Source organism: Aythya marila, assembly GCF_965140915.1.
Source record: "Aythya marila genome assembly, chromosome: 14".
NCBI lineage: Eukaryota > Metazoa > Chordata > Aves > Anseriformes > Anatidae > Aythya > Aythya marila.
The window spans coordinates 1,547,251-1,562,637 of NC_139055.1; the positions used below are offsets into that span (position 1 = coordinate 1,547,251).

Below are 15,387 nucleotides of genomic sequence, written 5' to 3' on the forward strand. Positions count from 1 at the left end.
TATTCTGGATGTATGTCTTAAAATATAAGCATACATTAATAATAATAAAAAGAAAAAACAAAAAAACAAAAAAACAAAAAACAAAACTTCTCCTCCCTCCCCCCATTAAAATTTACACTGAACATAAACAGAAAATAAACGATTGAGACTGTAATTTTTATGATTCTCTCAAACTACTAAGACCTTTCTTAGATGCATGTTTTTTCACAAAACATTTTTGAGAAAACTTATAGTAATATAAATAGTCTTCCCATTCAATTTTGACTTTAAAGAAATATAGCATGAAAAAGCTATGAAATATATTTATCTAACAGATAGAACTTTCATAAACAAAAGATCGAACTCTTGAATTTCCATCCAAATAATTTTGGACAGTATTTCAAATATTTATGCCACTCATATTATTAAGTATGTACCAGAAATATTTCTTAAGCTACAGAAGAACTAGGAAAATGAAACTGCATTCAGTATCAGAAAGCTCATATTTTCTAGCTACAGGTTGAATTTGAACAGCCTGAACTACCACTACGGAATAAAGAGGAACTGAACAAAAATAACTGAAAGCAAGTGAAAGAAAAAAACAGAGGTGAACAAGCTATACTGCTCAACTCAGCTTTTGTGCAATTAACATCACCAGTTGACTCAATCTACAGCAAAGATTCTGCCTGAATTGCCTATGGACTGAATCAAGACTTTAAAGCATTTTCAGTACAGCAAAATTCTAATAAAATGTAATCCAAGAAAAATAATAATCTCAGGTTATACACTGCATGGAGCTAAAATATAGAACAGTATTCTACATGACCTTTCCAATAACTCTTATAAATGCCTCTTACTTTCAGGGAAATCACCAGGTACAAGTTGTTTCAAAAAACTCTAGACCTACAAAAATATTTACTTTAAGTGTGTGATAGTATAACAGAGATCCTACTATCCAGTTAAAAAAAAAAAAAAAAAAAGATAAAAAATGAATATTTACCTTGTAAAATTCATACTTTCTAGAAACAGGATTGTAAAGTGCCAATCCCATCAGTTTTCCCCTATTTCACATAATTTATTGTATAGAGGATTATCAGAAAAGATGCTAGAAAGACATTCTTTTCTCTTGGGTAACTTTTTTTTTTTTTTTTCCCCAAGATCATCAGAGATATTCTCATAGACCTTTATTTTTTTCCAAACCCTTTAGCAAATGAAAATGGCGCTCTTTGAATACGAGCACTTTGAATTTGGCCTTTCATAGACTAGCTATGAAAGGCAAAATGCTTTAGAAGTTTTAAAACTGCATTTTGTCTCTGAATCTTTATGATTCTATATATTCTTCACATTCATCTGTAAAATGATATAAAAATGAGCTTCAAGCTATAAATTTCTTTGTGGAAAACTACATTGCCTATATTGTCCCATGCTGATAAGCAGAAACTGGATATTAGTATCTTGAATCCCTTTATTCATTTTTCTTTATTGATTTGCAAAAAGTACATGCTTTTATTTGTGTTATGAGTGCTTCCAAGATGCAGAATGTTGTAAAGATGCAATTAGAAATAAAGAAAATAAGAGAGAGTACTTCCTTCTTGTGTCCCCATAATAATAGGTAATAGGAAAAAATTACTTTGGATGTTACTTGAGTTTTTGTCTGAAAAGCCTGACCAAAGTCCCTAGAGGTCATTGCTCATGCTTGGTTATCAAAACATTACAAACAGCGGTTCACTTGTACAGAACCTGCCCCAGTCATATACACATGTGTACTGATGGTTAGTCTAAACATCCTTCCCTTCTTCAGACTAGCCAGAAGAAACATTTACCATTTTTGTTGGTATTTTTTTAGCCCTTACTGAAGATCATACATCTACACACTGAAAAGGAGTCATGTTTGACAGTATGCATTACATCACTGAATTTAAATCTATTTTCTTTTCTTCTCTTCTCAATAGAACTGAGATGAAATTACTATGCAAAAATAAAGACTGGAGTACCTATCCCGAGGAAGCCACATTACAAGTTGATGATGCTGAAATGGACAGTGTATGGATACAGAGGAAGAATTCATGACTATTTATTAATGCATCTTTTCCTCCTATCAAAGTACTGTGTAGGCTGGATTGTCACAGAATCTAAATTAAGACATGCAAACATATAGATGATAAACAAGAAGGAGAAAGGAGCACTTTGAAAATAAGGTTAACTTCTCCTGATAGAAGAATATTCTCCCTGTACAACAGCTACTAAGCAAAAAATACTTAATTGAAGGGTTGAAGAGAACAGGTTACATGCTAAACTTGACAAATGAAAAGAAAATTAAACGAACCACTATAAAGATTCTAACCTTTAATGGTCCTAACGTCACATATTCAGCTTTCCACTTACTGTGTAAATGTTGGAAGTGACATATTCACTTCCAGCAGAGGTACCCTCCTCTGCTGAACATCCCATTTCCCAGGGATAAGCAGAGTCTCTCACCTGGTATCAGACAGATCCACCTCTAACCCAGAAGGGTACTGCCTGGTCAGCTCCTGCAGTTCTACCATTTTATATACCTTGATTATAGCTCTGATTTCTGACCAGAGCAGCTGTCTGCAAAGTACTCAAAACTTCAGCAATAGGCAACTTTTATTTCTTTCTAAAGCTTTAAATGTGCTTATAAACTGACCTTCAACATACAAAAATTACTCGTTTCTCTTGGTGATGGGCTTTCAGAGGATCTGATTAGAAAGTGTTTGATACACAGTCACTGGGAGGAATGATACACTTTTGCCTTTGTTCTTCCTGCCTTTTTCTAGATTCTTATACAATGGAAGTTTTAAACTGGTCTTATTTAGTGTGTTACTGTTGCCTTTTTGCCATGATACAGATAAAATAATTTAATTAATTCCTGGTCCAAATGCCCCTAGCTGTTAAATAAAAGAAAGGTCCCAAAACAATAATTCTTCATTTTTCACCAAAACACTCCCTTTCCGCCCCCCGCCCCTACCCCCCCCGCCCCTTCCCCCCCCCGTATATGCAAACTGCCTGTTTGCTGTGGCTTCAGACAGTAGGGCTTTCATATGCTGCTTTTTTTTTTTTTTTTTTTTTTTTTTTTGCCATATCTTTAATAAACTATGGAAAACTTTTCTGAGACTATGCTTCTAAGGTGAGACTCAGTGTGGTTTTGTTTATTCAAGAACAACAAAGAAAATTTTAAAATATCACTGTCACAAAGCAAGCATTTTCTGAATTACACCACAATATAACAAATACAGCTATGCCTAACATGTTGTCAAAAAATAAAGAGTTGACGTGAATTTTAATGTCCTTTTGTGTCACTGTGTAATTAAAGTTAACAACAGTCAAAATGTACTAGATGAATATTGAATATTTACATTGGAAAATATTCAAATCACAATAATTTCTCTCTGTAATGCTAGAGGAGTTACAATATGATATCTTATTTATATCACAGAATCACAGAATCACAGAATTGTCTAGGTTGGAAGAGACTGCATAGGCTGCACCGATGGGCTGAGGTCAACTGCATGAAGTTCAACAAGGCCAAGTGCCGGGTCCTGCACCTGGGGCGCAATAACCCCAAGCAGAGCTACAGGCTGGGAGAGGAATGGTTGGAGAGCTGCCTGGCAGAGAAGGACCTGGGAGTGATGGTGGATAGTCAGCTGAATATGAGCCAGCAGTGTGCTCAGGTGGCCAAGAAGGCCAACGGCATCCTGGCTTGTATCAGGAACAGTGTGACCAGCAGGGCTAGGGAGGTGATCGTCCCCCTGTACTCAGCTCTGGTGAGGCTGCACCTCGAGTACTGTGTTCAGTTTTGGGCCCCTCGCTACAAGAAGGACATTGAGGTGCTTGAGCGGGTCCAGAGAAGGGCAACGAAGCTGGTGAGGGGCCTGGAGAACAAGTCCTACGAGGAGTGTCTGAGGGAGCTGGGCTTGTTCAGCCTGGAGAAGAGGAGGCTCAGGGGCGACCTTATCGCTCTCTATGGGTACCTCAAGGGAGGCTGTAGCAAGGTGGGGGTTGGCCTGTTCTCCCATGTGCCTGGTGACAGGACAAGGGGGAATGGGCTTAAGTTGTGCCAGGGGACTTTTAGGTTAGATGTTAGGAAGAACTTCTTCACTGAAAGGGTTGTGAGGCACTGGAACAGGCTGCCCAGGGAAGTGGTGGAGTCACCATCCCTGGAAGTCTTCAAAAGACGTTTAGATGTAGAGCTTAGGGAAATGGTTTAGTGGGGACTGTTAGCGTTAGGTCAGAGGTTGGACTCGATGATCTTGAGGTCTCTTCCAACCTAGAAAATTCTGTGATTCTGTGATTCTGTGAGACCTCAAGATCACTGAGTCCAACCTCTGACCTAACACTAACGAGACCTCCACTAAACCATATCACTAAGTTCAACATCTAAACCTCTTTTAAAGACCTCCAGGGATGGTGACTCCACCACTTCCCTGGGCAGCCCATTCCAATGCCTCACAACCCTCTCAGTAAAGAATATCAGTATGAACCAGTATTCTGCAAACTCCCTCGTGCTTCTTTTTGCCTTTTAGCTCCCTCTATTCTTTAGGCTGATTAGCTAAGGAATTCCTTCAACAGTTACAACTCCAGAAAGGCAGGAGACAGGAGAGAAATATAAGTATTCTAGAGCATCATCAGAAACATCATTCATACTTCAGTGGCAGTTGTACAGAGCAGAAAGGAGAGGCATTTTACTGAGACAAGTCAAAATTCAAGTAACAAGGAAAAAAAACACTCTGTTGCCTGCAAGCTGGGTATCTAAGAAATGAATGCACAATAAAAGTGATTTCTGGTTTTATATCCCCACAATTCAGCATCTTGGGAGATAAAAGAAAGAGAAGAGTAGCTAAATTATACCCTGATGTGAAAGACATTGTACAGGTTTAAAAACATATTAGGAAAACTAAAGATTCAACATGTTTCTGCCCCCTTTTAAGTGTGAGCAAATCAAAATAAAATGTTCAGAGATGTAAACTGCCTATATGTTAAAAAAAAATTAGATTTCAGTTCTCAAAACTAAGGCTCTTTGAACCAGTGAGGAATAGTCCTCTCTTACGCTTTCAGTATCTAATCTTGTCACTACTAATTTAAACTGAAACGGGTAAAATACTGCCTCTTGTATCTAACAAATGATACATCCTTCCCCATTTTATGTTTTAGCTTTACCATAAAACCCTTTTCTGCCATAATTCCTAATTTGTAGATTCATCTAGGTTTATGTAAATCTAGATTTACAAAAATTTGACACTGGACCCAAAATTCAGTAAACACAATGTTATGTGATAAAACATAATCCAGGCATATAACAAGAAAAAAGTCGACTGGCATCAATAAGACAGAAGCAGTGAAAGAATGGAAGAACTTTAAAGACGTCGATGTGCATGGAACTTGGATAAAAGCCATCATGACATAACTCATAAAGGTTCTGGCTAGCTGATAACTACGTTTCTATGCAAAGTACAACTAACCTGGAATTTATGAAAACATTTGATATAGGACTATCTGAGAACAGACAAAGAACAGTAAAGATTGATAAATAATATGTAGGAAATTGTACTGCATTGAAATATTAGATAGTGCTCAGTATAGAGAATGATCATAAGATCATCATAAGAAGATCATCATGATCTTTGTTACCATTAATATTATTTAGTGTTTGTGTGTGAAGGATATTCTTAATGAAACAAAATATGCAGGTGCTGGTCAGATGATCAGAACTAAAATACCAAAAACTTGATAACTTTGAGGACTGTAGCAAAATTAAGAACACTGATTTATGTGAAAAGTGTTATGAAATGCTAAGTCACATGTTCTTTGAACTACGCAAAAATATTTCTATCAAGAGCTAGATCCCACTGATGGAAGATGAGTGAAGGCAAAATCTTACTGTAATGTTCCAGGAATGGCTACCGCCTATGGAAGTTATGCAGTTATGAAAAAAGGCAAAGGTCGCTCTTGGAAAAAAGGGCAGGGTAAATGCAATACAGATTTCATCTGGGATACAGTTTGTGGTATGGATTTATTCATAAAGAAGGATGATAAACTATAGCAGTTGTAGAAACCAGTATTAGCTAGTTCTGCATTTCTCTTAACATAGAATCACTGAATGCACTTGCATGAAAAAGCTAAAAGAGACCAGCACATTCAAGTTTCATGAAATGAAGGCTATGAGAAATTAAGACTACCTTCCTTAAATACATTGTGAGGGTCACAGCAGTGGTGGGGAAGACATTAAGCTTGAAACAAAAAAAAAAAAAAGAGGGGGGGAGAAGACTGTTGACATAAACAATGAGTATAATTTTATGCCTTCTTGGCCATGAAAACACTTACAATGGAATTTAGAGTGTTTGTAAACATCACAAGAAAGCAGTAATGAAACAGGTATGAAACAGAACCAGCAGGCCAAGAAACTATGATACTTTCAGCATGCAAATAGTTTAAAGAAGTGAGTTTAAAGAAGTGAGTACCTGCATAAAATGACTCAAAGTCACTTTCATTCTTATTTATTCTACCCAACTGCCTACTAGCATTTTGTCTGAAGCAATTTATAATGATTAGACAGACTCAGGTTTTTACCTGGACAGAGTGACATGGTAAAGAGTAATAATTTTCTAAAGCAGCAATAAAGTTTTTCAAAGCCTCATTCTATCCTCATTCTTTAATGACCCTTTTTACTACAGTCAAAGGCAGACTAGCTACATACAGTATCATATTTTAGAATTCTTTTTTACTTTTGCAAGGCTGCAACAGAGCTAAGAGATCCACAGAGGAGCTGTCCTATCCTAACCACTATGGGAAATTAACCCCCCACCCTTTCTATGATGTAACAAATTCTGTATTTTTCATACTGCATGAATAAACAGTGTCAAGAATCTCTGTAAGCCAGAATACAGTTAGTCTGTACAGAATTCTCTCACATTACTAGTAGAAGTGGGCTGACTTCTAGAGGCTGTGCATGTCAACATATAGAAGGGGTGAATTTTAATGATAAAAATTTTTTTTGCTTACTTCAGGCATGTAAATTATTTCAAACAGCAGTATCACCAGTGCAATTCAGGAAGAGATTGTCATGTCTTTCAGTTACATTAAAATGAATGAAACCTGGACACAAATTTAAAACATATTCTTAAATGCTTTCTAAAACAGGAGAAAGAAGCTTTACCAAGCTCTTGCCAGACTGTAGTACAAGCTATGATCACTTTTCTCATGCAGAAATCCCATAATGTTTTAAAATAAATGCTATTTTAAAAACACACATTTTTTCATACTGTATCTTAATGACATTACTTTTCATTTTGCTTGCTGCATTCACCTCAATAATAGACCCCATCTATTACCTATGATTCTCCTGGAAAAGGAAATGTATCTTGAAAGTGCTGTTCTTCATTAACATCAAGTATTGCATATTTACAATATTGTCTTTATATAAGTGATGATGAGTAGTTTTTTTTCTCAAGTGCTTATAGTACCCTAAAGACTATACATTGAAAAGATACTGGAAATTTTATTTCATAACACAAGATTTATTGACATGGAAAACTTGATAGACAGTCCAGCTATTAAATCAGTATATATAATAAACTGCATTGCATGAATTGAAAGCTTAACTACAGAATAGGGTCTAGAAAAACATGCAAACCACAAAACACCTATTGCAAAAACAATTCTGGCCTCTTGCTATCTTTTATAAATGGAAACAAGCTGCAACATAGCTCAGCAGTAAAGGGGGATAAAAAACTGATAATAATCCTCATGCTCCTCACATGAACTCCAACGCCTTTGAATGAGACTTTTAAAGCTGAAAATTGTCCATCAAAACAGAATAACTTTTGTTAATCCTTGTGCCACAAATTACTAATCCATCTGGAAAGCTTTTTTTTAAATGTGTTTACAAGAATCTAAATGTCATCGGAGACACAACTAGGTTAGTAGCATATAAAAAAAAATAAAAAAGAAAGACGGATAAAAAGTCTGAAGCAGTTGACCACAGAATAAGTAGGATTTGCAGAAGTACTTACAGCTCTCAATCTCCAGCGTGCAATTCTGCTCATCCAGCGGATATCTCCGTAGGTCCATCATACAAGCAGCTGTCGTTGTAATTCTAGGAAGGAAAAAGAAGAGCTTGTTAACGTGTCTCATTCCAATCTTTCTTTGACTGCACTTGGTTGAAAGATCAAAATATATTTTTACCGACATGACTATTTTTACTAAAATACTGTATACACTGATTGTTTGTAAGTAATACCACTGCAAGGTTATGCCACTGGTGGGCAATAGACAGCTTCCCATTTATTCACCATTATCACAGTACCACAAGCTTTAATCATCAGCAATCAGTCTATCCTGAAAAAAAAAATCATCATGAATTAGAATACTACTAATTCTTTCATTATATAGTGCAGCAGTTTGAGCCAAAAAGGAAGTCTCAATGGAAAGTGGCAGAGGAAATCTAGGGATGAGCAAAGAAAGATGTATACTTCATATCCTGCGTTAATACCCTAATCCTTTCATATGAAATTTAATTCTGTCTTCTTTTCAACAGTGCTTTCTTTGTAAATGAAATATTATTTTAGCTTCACATTAGCAAGTGAACATTTTCAGGACTGTTTTCACAAAATGTTTAGACCATAGTTGACTTGCGCCCCTGAATGACTCGAAACCTTAACACAGGTCAAGTGTTTCTTTTAAATGTTCAGACAAACATCTGTATTATTAATAGACTCTTTTGCTGATAGACCTCCTGGAAGAATAATCCTGAGCATAATCATCTGAACCAAGGCAAAATGCTCAGCAGCCTTTTATTAATGGTTTACCTGCAAGTCTTCCTAGAACATAAACAAAAATCAATTCTATTTTATTTTTTCCTCCCTCCTCCTGTGAATATGCAGTATCTGTAGAGACTGAAAAAACACACCTAAAATTTGGAATCCACCAATAGTCAAAATAGGTATATTCTGCACATACTCTAAGTAGGGCCAGGTGGGAATTTAGTGCATAAGCTAGAGGTTTCTAGCCTTTCTTCTCTCCCCCCTCTACTCTCTAAGAGCCGTTCTCCTGCACAGCTGCTAAAGCCTGGCAATTTATACAGCATCCTCAGACAAACAAGGATTTTCTTTAGTCCCTGTACTTTTCTGGTAAGTACAGCGGACTGGCCATCTGTATCTGGAAAATCTGCTTCCACATCCACAGAAGAACTTGAGCACTGTACAGCAGCCAAGTGTACATTTTTTTTTTTCCAGCTGAAAGTTAGGCAAATAATTTAACTCAAATCACAAAATCCAAGATGATGTAGGTGTGCCTCCAAAACGGGACCCAACTTGATAGATGAAGTATTTATAGCATGTGCAGACACCATACCACCTGATGGGATCAGCAGTTGGGATTCAAGGGATGACTGATCCTGGGTGACCAACCGTTTTCTTCTCAAAATCTTGTTGCCCTGTATGAGGGTTACTAGTCCTCTATAGAATATATTGAGACTGTTGGATAATGGCTCAAAAACTTCTTTACTACTCTTCAATCTGACAAAGAACTCTTTCACTTGATGGACCTCAATCTTTCTCCTTAAATACCTAATGACAGTTCATTAGAAGCAGAAAACTATAACTGCTAAAGATAGATTCAAAATTGACTTTAACAGTTCTTTCCACAAGGTATTAAAAAGTGTTCAAGCAATACAGCCCTCTCATTAGTGTCCTTACAGTACTATCTACCAATGCTTTGCTGTTGTTTACAGAAGAAGAAGGAAAAAAAAAAAAGCCCTGTAAATTTCTTCAACAAAAGGAGGAGAGCAAAAGTGGAAGCAAGTTACTCCTATAAACACTGTGGAAGTCTTACCTCTTTCTTGTACATCTAGACAATATTCCTTAATTTTACATTTTAACCATACATATCTATTGGGTTCTGAGAGAATTCAATAATAAATGAACACCTTTTGGCAGTAAGTGCCTGCTTCAATCGCTACATAGCTACTCACAGAATTGCTTTTGAAAATATGTTGTTTTCCATCAGTGTGGATCACCACAAATACTTCAAAAGAAATCTTCCTGAAGTGGACAAAAGCAGGGGAGAAGAATCTTTTGGCTCCTTTGAATAGATTATTTCCAGCATTTAACAAAAGCAAAAGCAGAGCAATGAAAACGATTGGTAATTCAGTTCACTTGATCATTCTTAACCATAATGCAAATTCACTGGAATAAAAAAGGAAATCTGTCCTTTCCTCTCTTCATGCCTCCCTCATATTTTTACCCTGAATTTTCTCACCTTTGGAAAAATAGAAATAGTTTATTTTATAGTTTATTTTTAAAATTATTTAAGCAACAAAGCTACCTTTTAATAATTATTAATGGCTTGCAATTCACATTGAATAGCTAAACAAAATTACTAATGCAAGAGCACAGAAGAATTGCCACCTTTAAATGCTCTTAAATTCAAGACTCATGATCTATACCTTTGCAGAGGAAGAAATAATAGTTATAGCAGGTAGGAATGCCTGAAACAGGCATTCTGCATCTTCCCCAAAGCAGAGCTATTACAATTTTCATAAAGGGATTAAAAATATTTTTTATATAAATATATACTAGCAAGGACTAGTGCACAAAATATAAAATTGTTTTTTGCATAACATAGCCTTGAGTACAAACAATGGAAAAAATGACAGCTTTTAAAAAAACAACACTGACTCAACACACTAGTCATTAGAATGATAACAGAATAACTGCTCTCAGACAGTGTGAAATGAAACACATTACAGAACTGTTTCATACACTGATCTTTTTATCTGCTGTGAAAGAAAGAGAAACCTTATGATGTTTCATTTCATGACTCTTAATGATGCAAACCAGTGCAAAGAAACCTTCACCCTGATTATCTTGCAGGGAAAGTGAAGTTTGCTGTCAATAATTCCAAAAATAATACCTATTACTTCTGAGAAAACAGAAAATCTGCCCTTGTCTCCAAACCTTTGGGGAGGTTCTGTGCTTCATAGGACCTGGAAACTGACACTGCTCCTTTCTCAGGCCATAAGGAACTCTTAAAACACTTTCATATTTTAAGTTTTGCAGAAAATAATACTGTCCTGGTAGTTGAATAATACTACTGTCCTACTAGTGGTTCTTTTTTTCAGTGCTACACAGGGGACAGTTTTTCAAAATCTAATAGATGTTGGCCTTCCTACAAGCTGAAGTAGAATTTGAAAATCAAAAAAGCAACTAAAATAGTTCTGATATCGCTGCAGAAGAAAGAACACCACTAGAGACTGGAGAGCAACGCTACTGGTATGTGGAGACGGACAGAATACAAAGCCCTCATGGAGCTGCTGCAGCTCAGCAAAGCTGTAGGGAGTAAGTCACAGCAGAAACTTATCTTTGCCCTGGAAGGAAACAGGTCTGACCTATTACAGACAGAACAGAAATGATGAGAAAGGAGGTGACAATTTCAGATAGTTCCTCAGAGCAGAGTGGTAGTATGAGATCTATATAATACTCTTAGCTCTAGCACTGACACATCACAATCCTAATGAAAAAGAGACAAAGCTGAAGCCCAGGAAAATGAAAGATCAATTATTTCTTCAAGTGTATGCACGTATACAATGTCCAGTCAAAAGCAATGTGAAATTTTGCTTCAGATCTCTGTGTCTGAAGGCAGAATCTGACTCTCCATTAACAATTTCTGGACAAATCCAAAGAGTTTGCAAGGAAGTCATGCTCTTTAACTGACTGTATCTCTATCGGGACTTCAACAGAATGTTATGTGCCCACCAACTGGCAATCACTATCTCTCTCTCTGAATTCGTTACTGAAACCACGCACTGCAGCTATACCCACTGTTCACTTCTGCTTCTTGGAAACAGTCCTGCTGCGTGACAGTTGGAAACAGCAGCAGCAGCAGCCAGCATACTCAATTTCAAATACATGGAAATCTGGGAAAAAAAAACAACACTGTAATGTGATATATCACTCTCCTGAACACTAATACTGGATTTAAACATGCGTCACGGTTGCTATAAGTACTAACAGATTGACATTTAAATTAAAAAACATTTATTACTAATTATAGAGGTCACGGAGGTCTTCTTCCTTCTGTTTATTCACACCAAGCATAAGCTTCCCTTATATAATCTTAGGTTAAGAGCTGGCTTTCACAAAGGATAAACAGTGACATTTCTACAAGTCCATCGTTAAAACCAAACATTCAGCTACTGACTGCTATGATCTTTCAACTTTCCTGCCTAACTAACCTGATTTCCTTTTATGATAAGATCACCCATATGGTGGACCAAGGGAAACCAGCTGATGTGATTTTTTTGGACTTTGACACGGTTTCCCATAGGATCCTACTGGACAAAATGTCCACCATACAGCTAAATAAAAACATCATACGATGGGTGAGCAATTGGCTAACGGGCAGGGCCCAAAGGGTTATGGTAAATGGAGCTGCGTCAGGCTGGCGGGCGGTCACCAGTGGGGTCCCTCAAGGCTCCATTTTAGGGCCGGTACTTTTCAATATTTTTATAAACGATCTGGATGTAGGAATAGAGGGTATTTTGAGCAAGTTTGCTGATGACACCAAACTTGGAGGAGTTGTGGACTCAAATGAGGGCGTAAAGGCCTTGCAGAGGGATCTGGACAGGTTGGAGAGCTGGGCGATCACCAACCGCATGAAGTTCAATAAGAGCAAGTGCCGGGTCCTGCACCTGGGACGGGGAAACCCTGGCTGCACGTACAGACTGGGCGATGAGACGCTGGAGAGCAGCCTAGAAGAGAGGGATCTGGGGGTCGTGGTAGACAGCAAGTTGAATATGAGCCAGCAGTGTGCCCTGGCAGCCAGGAGGGCCAACCGTGTCCTGGGGTGCATCAAGCACGGCATCGCTAGTAGGTCAAGGGAGGTGATTGTCCCGCTCTACTCTGCGCTGGTGCGGCCTCACCTCGAGTACTGTGTGCAGTTCTGGGCACCACAGTATAAAAAGGACATGAAACTGTTGGAAAGTGTCCAGAGGAGGGCTACGAAGATGGTGAAAGGCCTTGAGGGGAAGACGTACGAGGAACGGCTGAGGTCACTGGGCCTGTTCAGCCTGGAGAAGAGGAGGCTGAGGGGAGACCTCATCACAGTCTACAACTTCCTCGTAAGGGGTTGTCGAGAGGCAGGAGACCTTTTCTCCATTAACACTAGTGACAGGACCCGCGGGAATGGGGTTAAGCTGAGGCAGGGGAAATTTAGGCTGGACGTCAGGAGGGGGTTCTTCACAGAGACGGTGGTTGCACACTGGAATAGGCTCCCCAGGGAAGTGGTCACTGCACCGAGCCTGTCTGAATTTAAGAAGAGATTGGACTGTGAACTTAGGCACATGGTCTGAACTTTTGGGTAGACCTGTGCGGTGTCAAGAGTTGGACTTGATGATCCTTAAGGGTCCCTTCCAACTCAGGATATTCTATGATTCTATGATTCTAAATAATGCATAGAACTCTCAGTGTAGTTTAATGTGAAAAAAGTAGAAATGGTTTTGCTGATATTGATACCTTCGTTTGAAATGAAATGATATAGTCAGGCCACAGAGAGCCTGTAATATGCTCTCTTCTAATACCACTTCTCAAAATTTCATGAGTATCTCAGCCTAGCTTGTTTTTCTTATTCCTTTCCTCATTTCCTTAGTCATTACCCTGTCCAACCCTCACATACTTAGATGCTCTCTCAAAACACTAAGTGTTATTTGTTAAAGCTAGAACTCATGACCATAAGTTAAGTATATGATGCTTAAACCTTTTCTAAGGATAATACAAGATTCAAATCAAATTTTGGAGCTGACAAAAATCAAGGAGCTGGAACAAATGCAGAAACTTCAACCTCTAAGTTTTGTTGGTTTACACTGTTGATTAAAGAAGAATAAAAGATGTTTTAGAGGAAAGAAATATTGGTCTGCGATCTTTTTCAGGAAGAAGCTCTCCATTTCTCTGCTGAAGGATTGGCTGTTGTGCTATCTGCTCATGGAAAACTGGTGAATTTGGCTCTTATTTCATAGTAAAAGAATTGTGATTCTGAAGAATGATAATTTTGTTGCTGCAAATGATAATTTTCATGCAGCAATGCCCAGCTTTCTACTCTCTCCCCACAAAGCTCTCTAAACTGTTGTTTAAATTAGATAAGCATTGCCTTCTATCCTGTCACTGAGTCCAAAACTCAGCCACAACATCATGTTCATAATTTAAATCCCTGATAAAAGCAGACGTCACTCTACAGAAAATCTTCTGGTACAATAATCTCAGCTTTAGACTGAAGGTATTCAGGCCTCTCTCTGAAATACTACATGCTCCTTAGAAGATTAACACCCATATAACACAATGAAACAGCTATGCCAGAAGAACTAGGAGGAGCACTTCAGATTTTTAATATTTTATCACTGGGAAATGCATCTTTGTCTTTCAGCATTCACTTCACTTCTCCCTTTCAAGAGAAATAATAAATAAACAAAAGGAAGATCCATAAAAAACTATAGCATTTACAGAACAGTGAAGCAATATAAACTGTGCTGACAGCACAAAGAACTACAGCCTTGGAGGAAAAATCCAGTACATCTCCTCTGCTTATACATAGTTCATAGCCCTTTTGCTTTATGCCTAACAATATAAAACTGAAAGTTTTACTTTCAAACATTTTTTAAAATGTTTCTTATTCCGGTTGGAAAGATTACATGTCCATTTCACTAAGATAACATCAGCACTGCAACAAAAATTGCTTAATTTCAGCTTCTTTCTCTTAAAAATTTACACTACTACCAGCCAAGACATGCTGCATACAACAGAGAAGTTATATATTCAAAACACCTTTTAACAAGTTGTGTTCTTTTTAATGGGAAAAAAGTTTATAATTACTAAAGTTCTAAGAGAAAATTGTTTAATTTCATGTGTTTCAGAACATATGAAACACACTTTTCACAACCTTTCTTTTTTTTTTCTTTTTTTTTTTTTTCTTTTTTTCTTTTTCTTTTTCTTTTTCTTTTTCTTTTTCTTTTTCTTTTTCTTTTTCTAGAAATTCCACTTTATATACAGGAGGGTATGAAAAGAATAAAGTTTTCTGCATTCTCTTTTAAAAATAGTTACTTAACAATTCTGAAATTATCTATATAATCTAGATTCTCAAACTGTGGAAGTGAGCTAGAGCTCTCTAAGGAGCCACATGGATTTGGTTCTTTCTCAGTGCCTAAAATAATTGGTAGCTAGTTCTGGTCAGTATGTTGAACTGTATACACATCCTACATTAATATTGTTTATTCCTGATGATAAAAATATAACAATTAAATAATTGAAGAACTGGGGGGAGGGTGGGGGGGGAGGGAAGGAAATAACTTCTCCACAGGATACGTACTTTTCAGTGCACAAATTTTGGAGATAATGCTGCTGC

General features: G+C 37.2%; 1 protein-coding gene across 1 annotated transcript in view; it reads right to left on the minus strand.

The window, feature by feature from the left end:
- The window catches only part of GABRB2 (gamma-aminobutyric acid type A receptor subunit beta2), a 162,029-nt gene that overhangs the window by 58,440 nt on the left and 88,202 nt on the right, over positions 1-15,387 (minus strand). Inside the window, exon 6 of the mRNA XM_082771871.1 lies at positions 8,010-8,092. Within this exon, the coding sequence (XP_082627997.1) occupies positions 8,010-8,092 (83 nt within the window). The remainder of the gene's footprint in view (positions 1-8,009; positions 8,093-15,387) is intronic.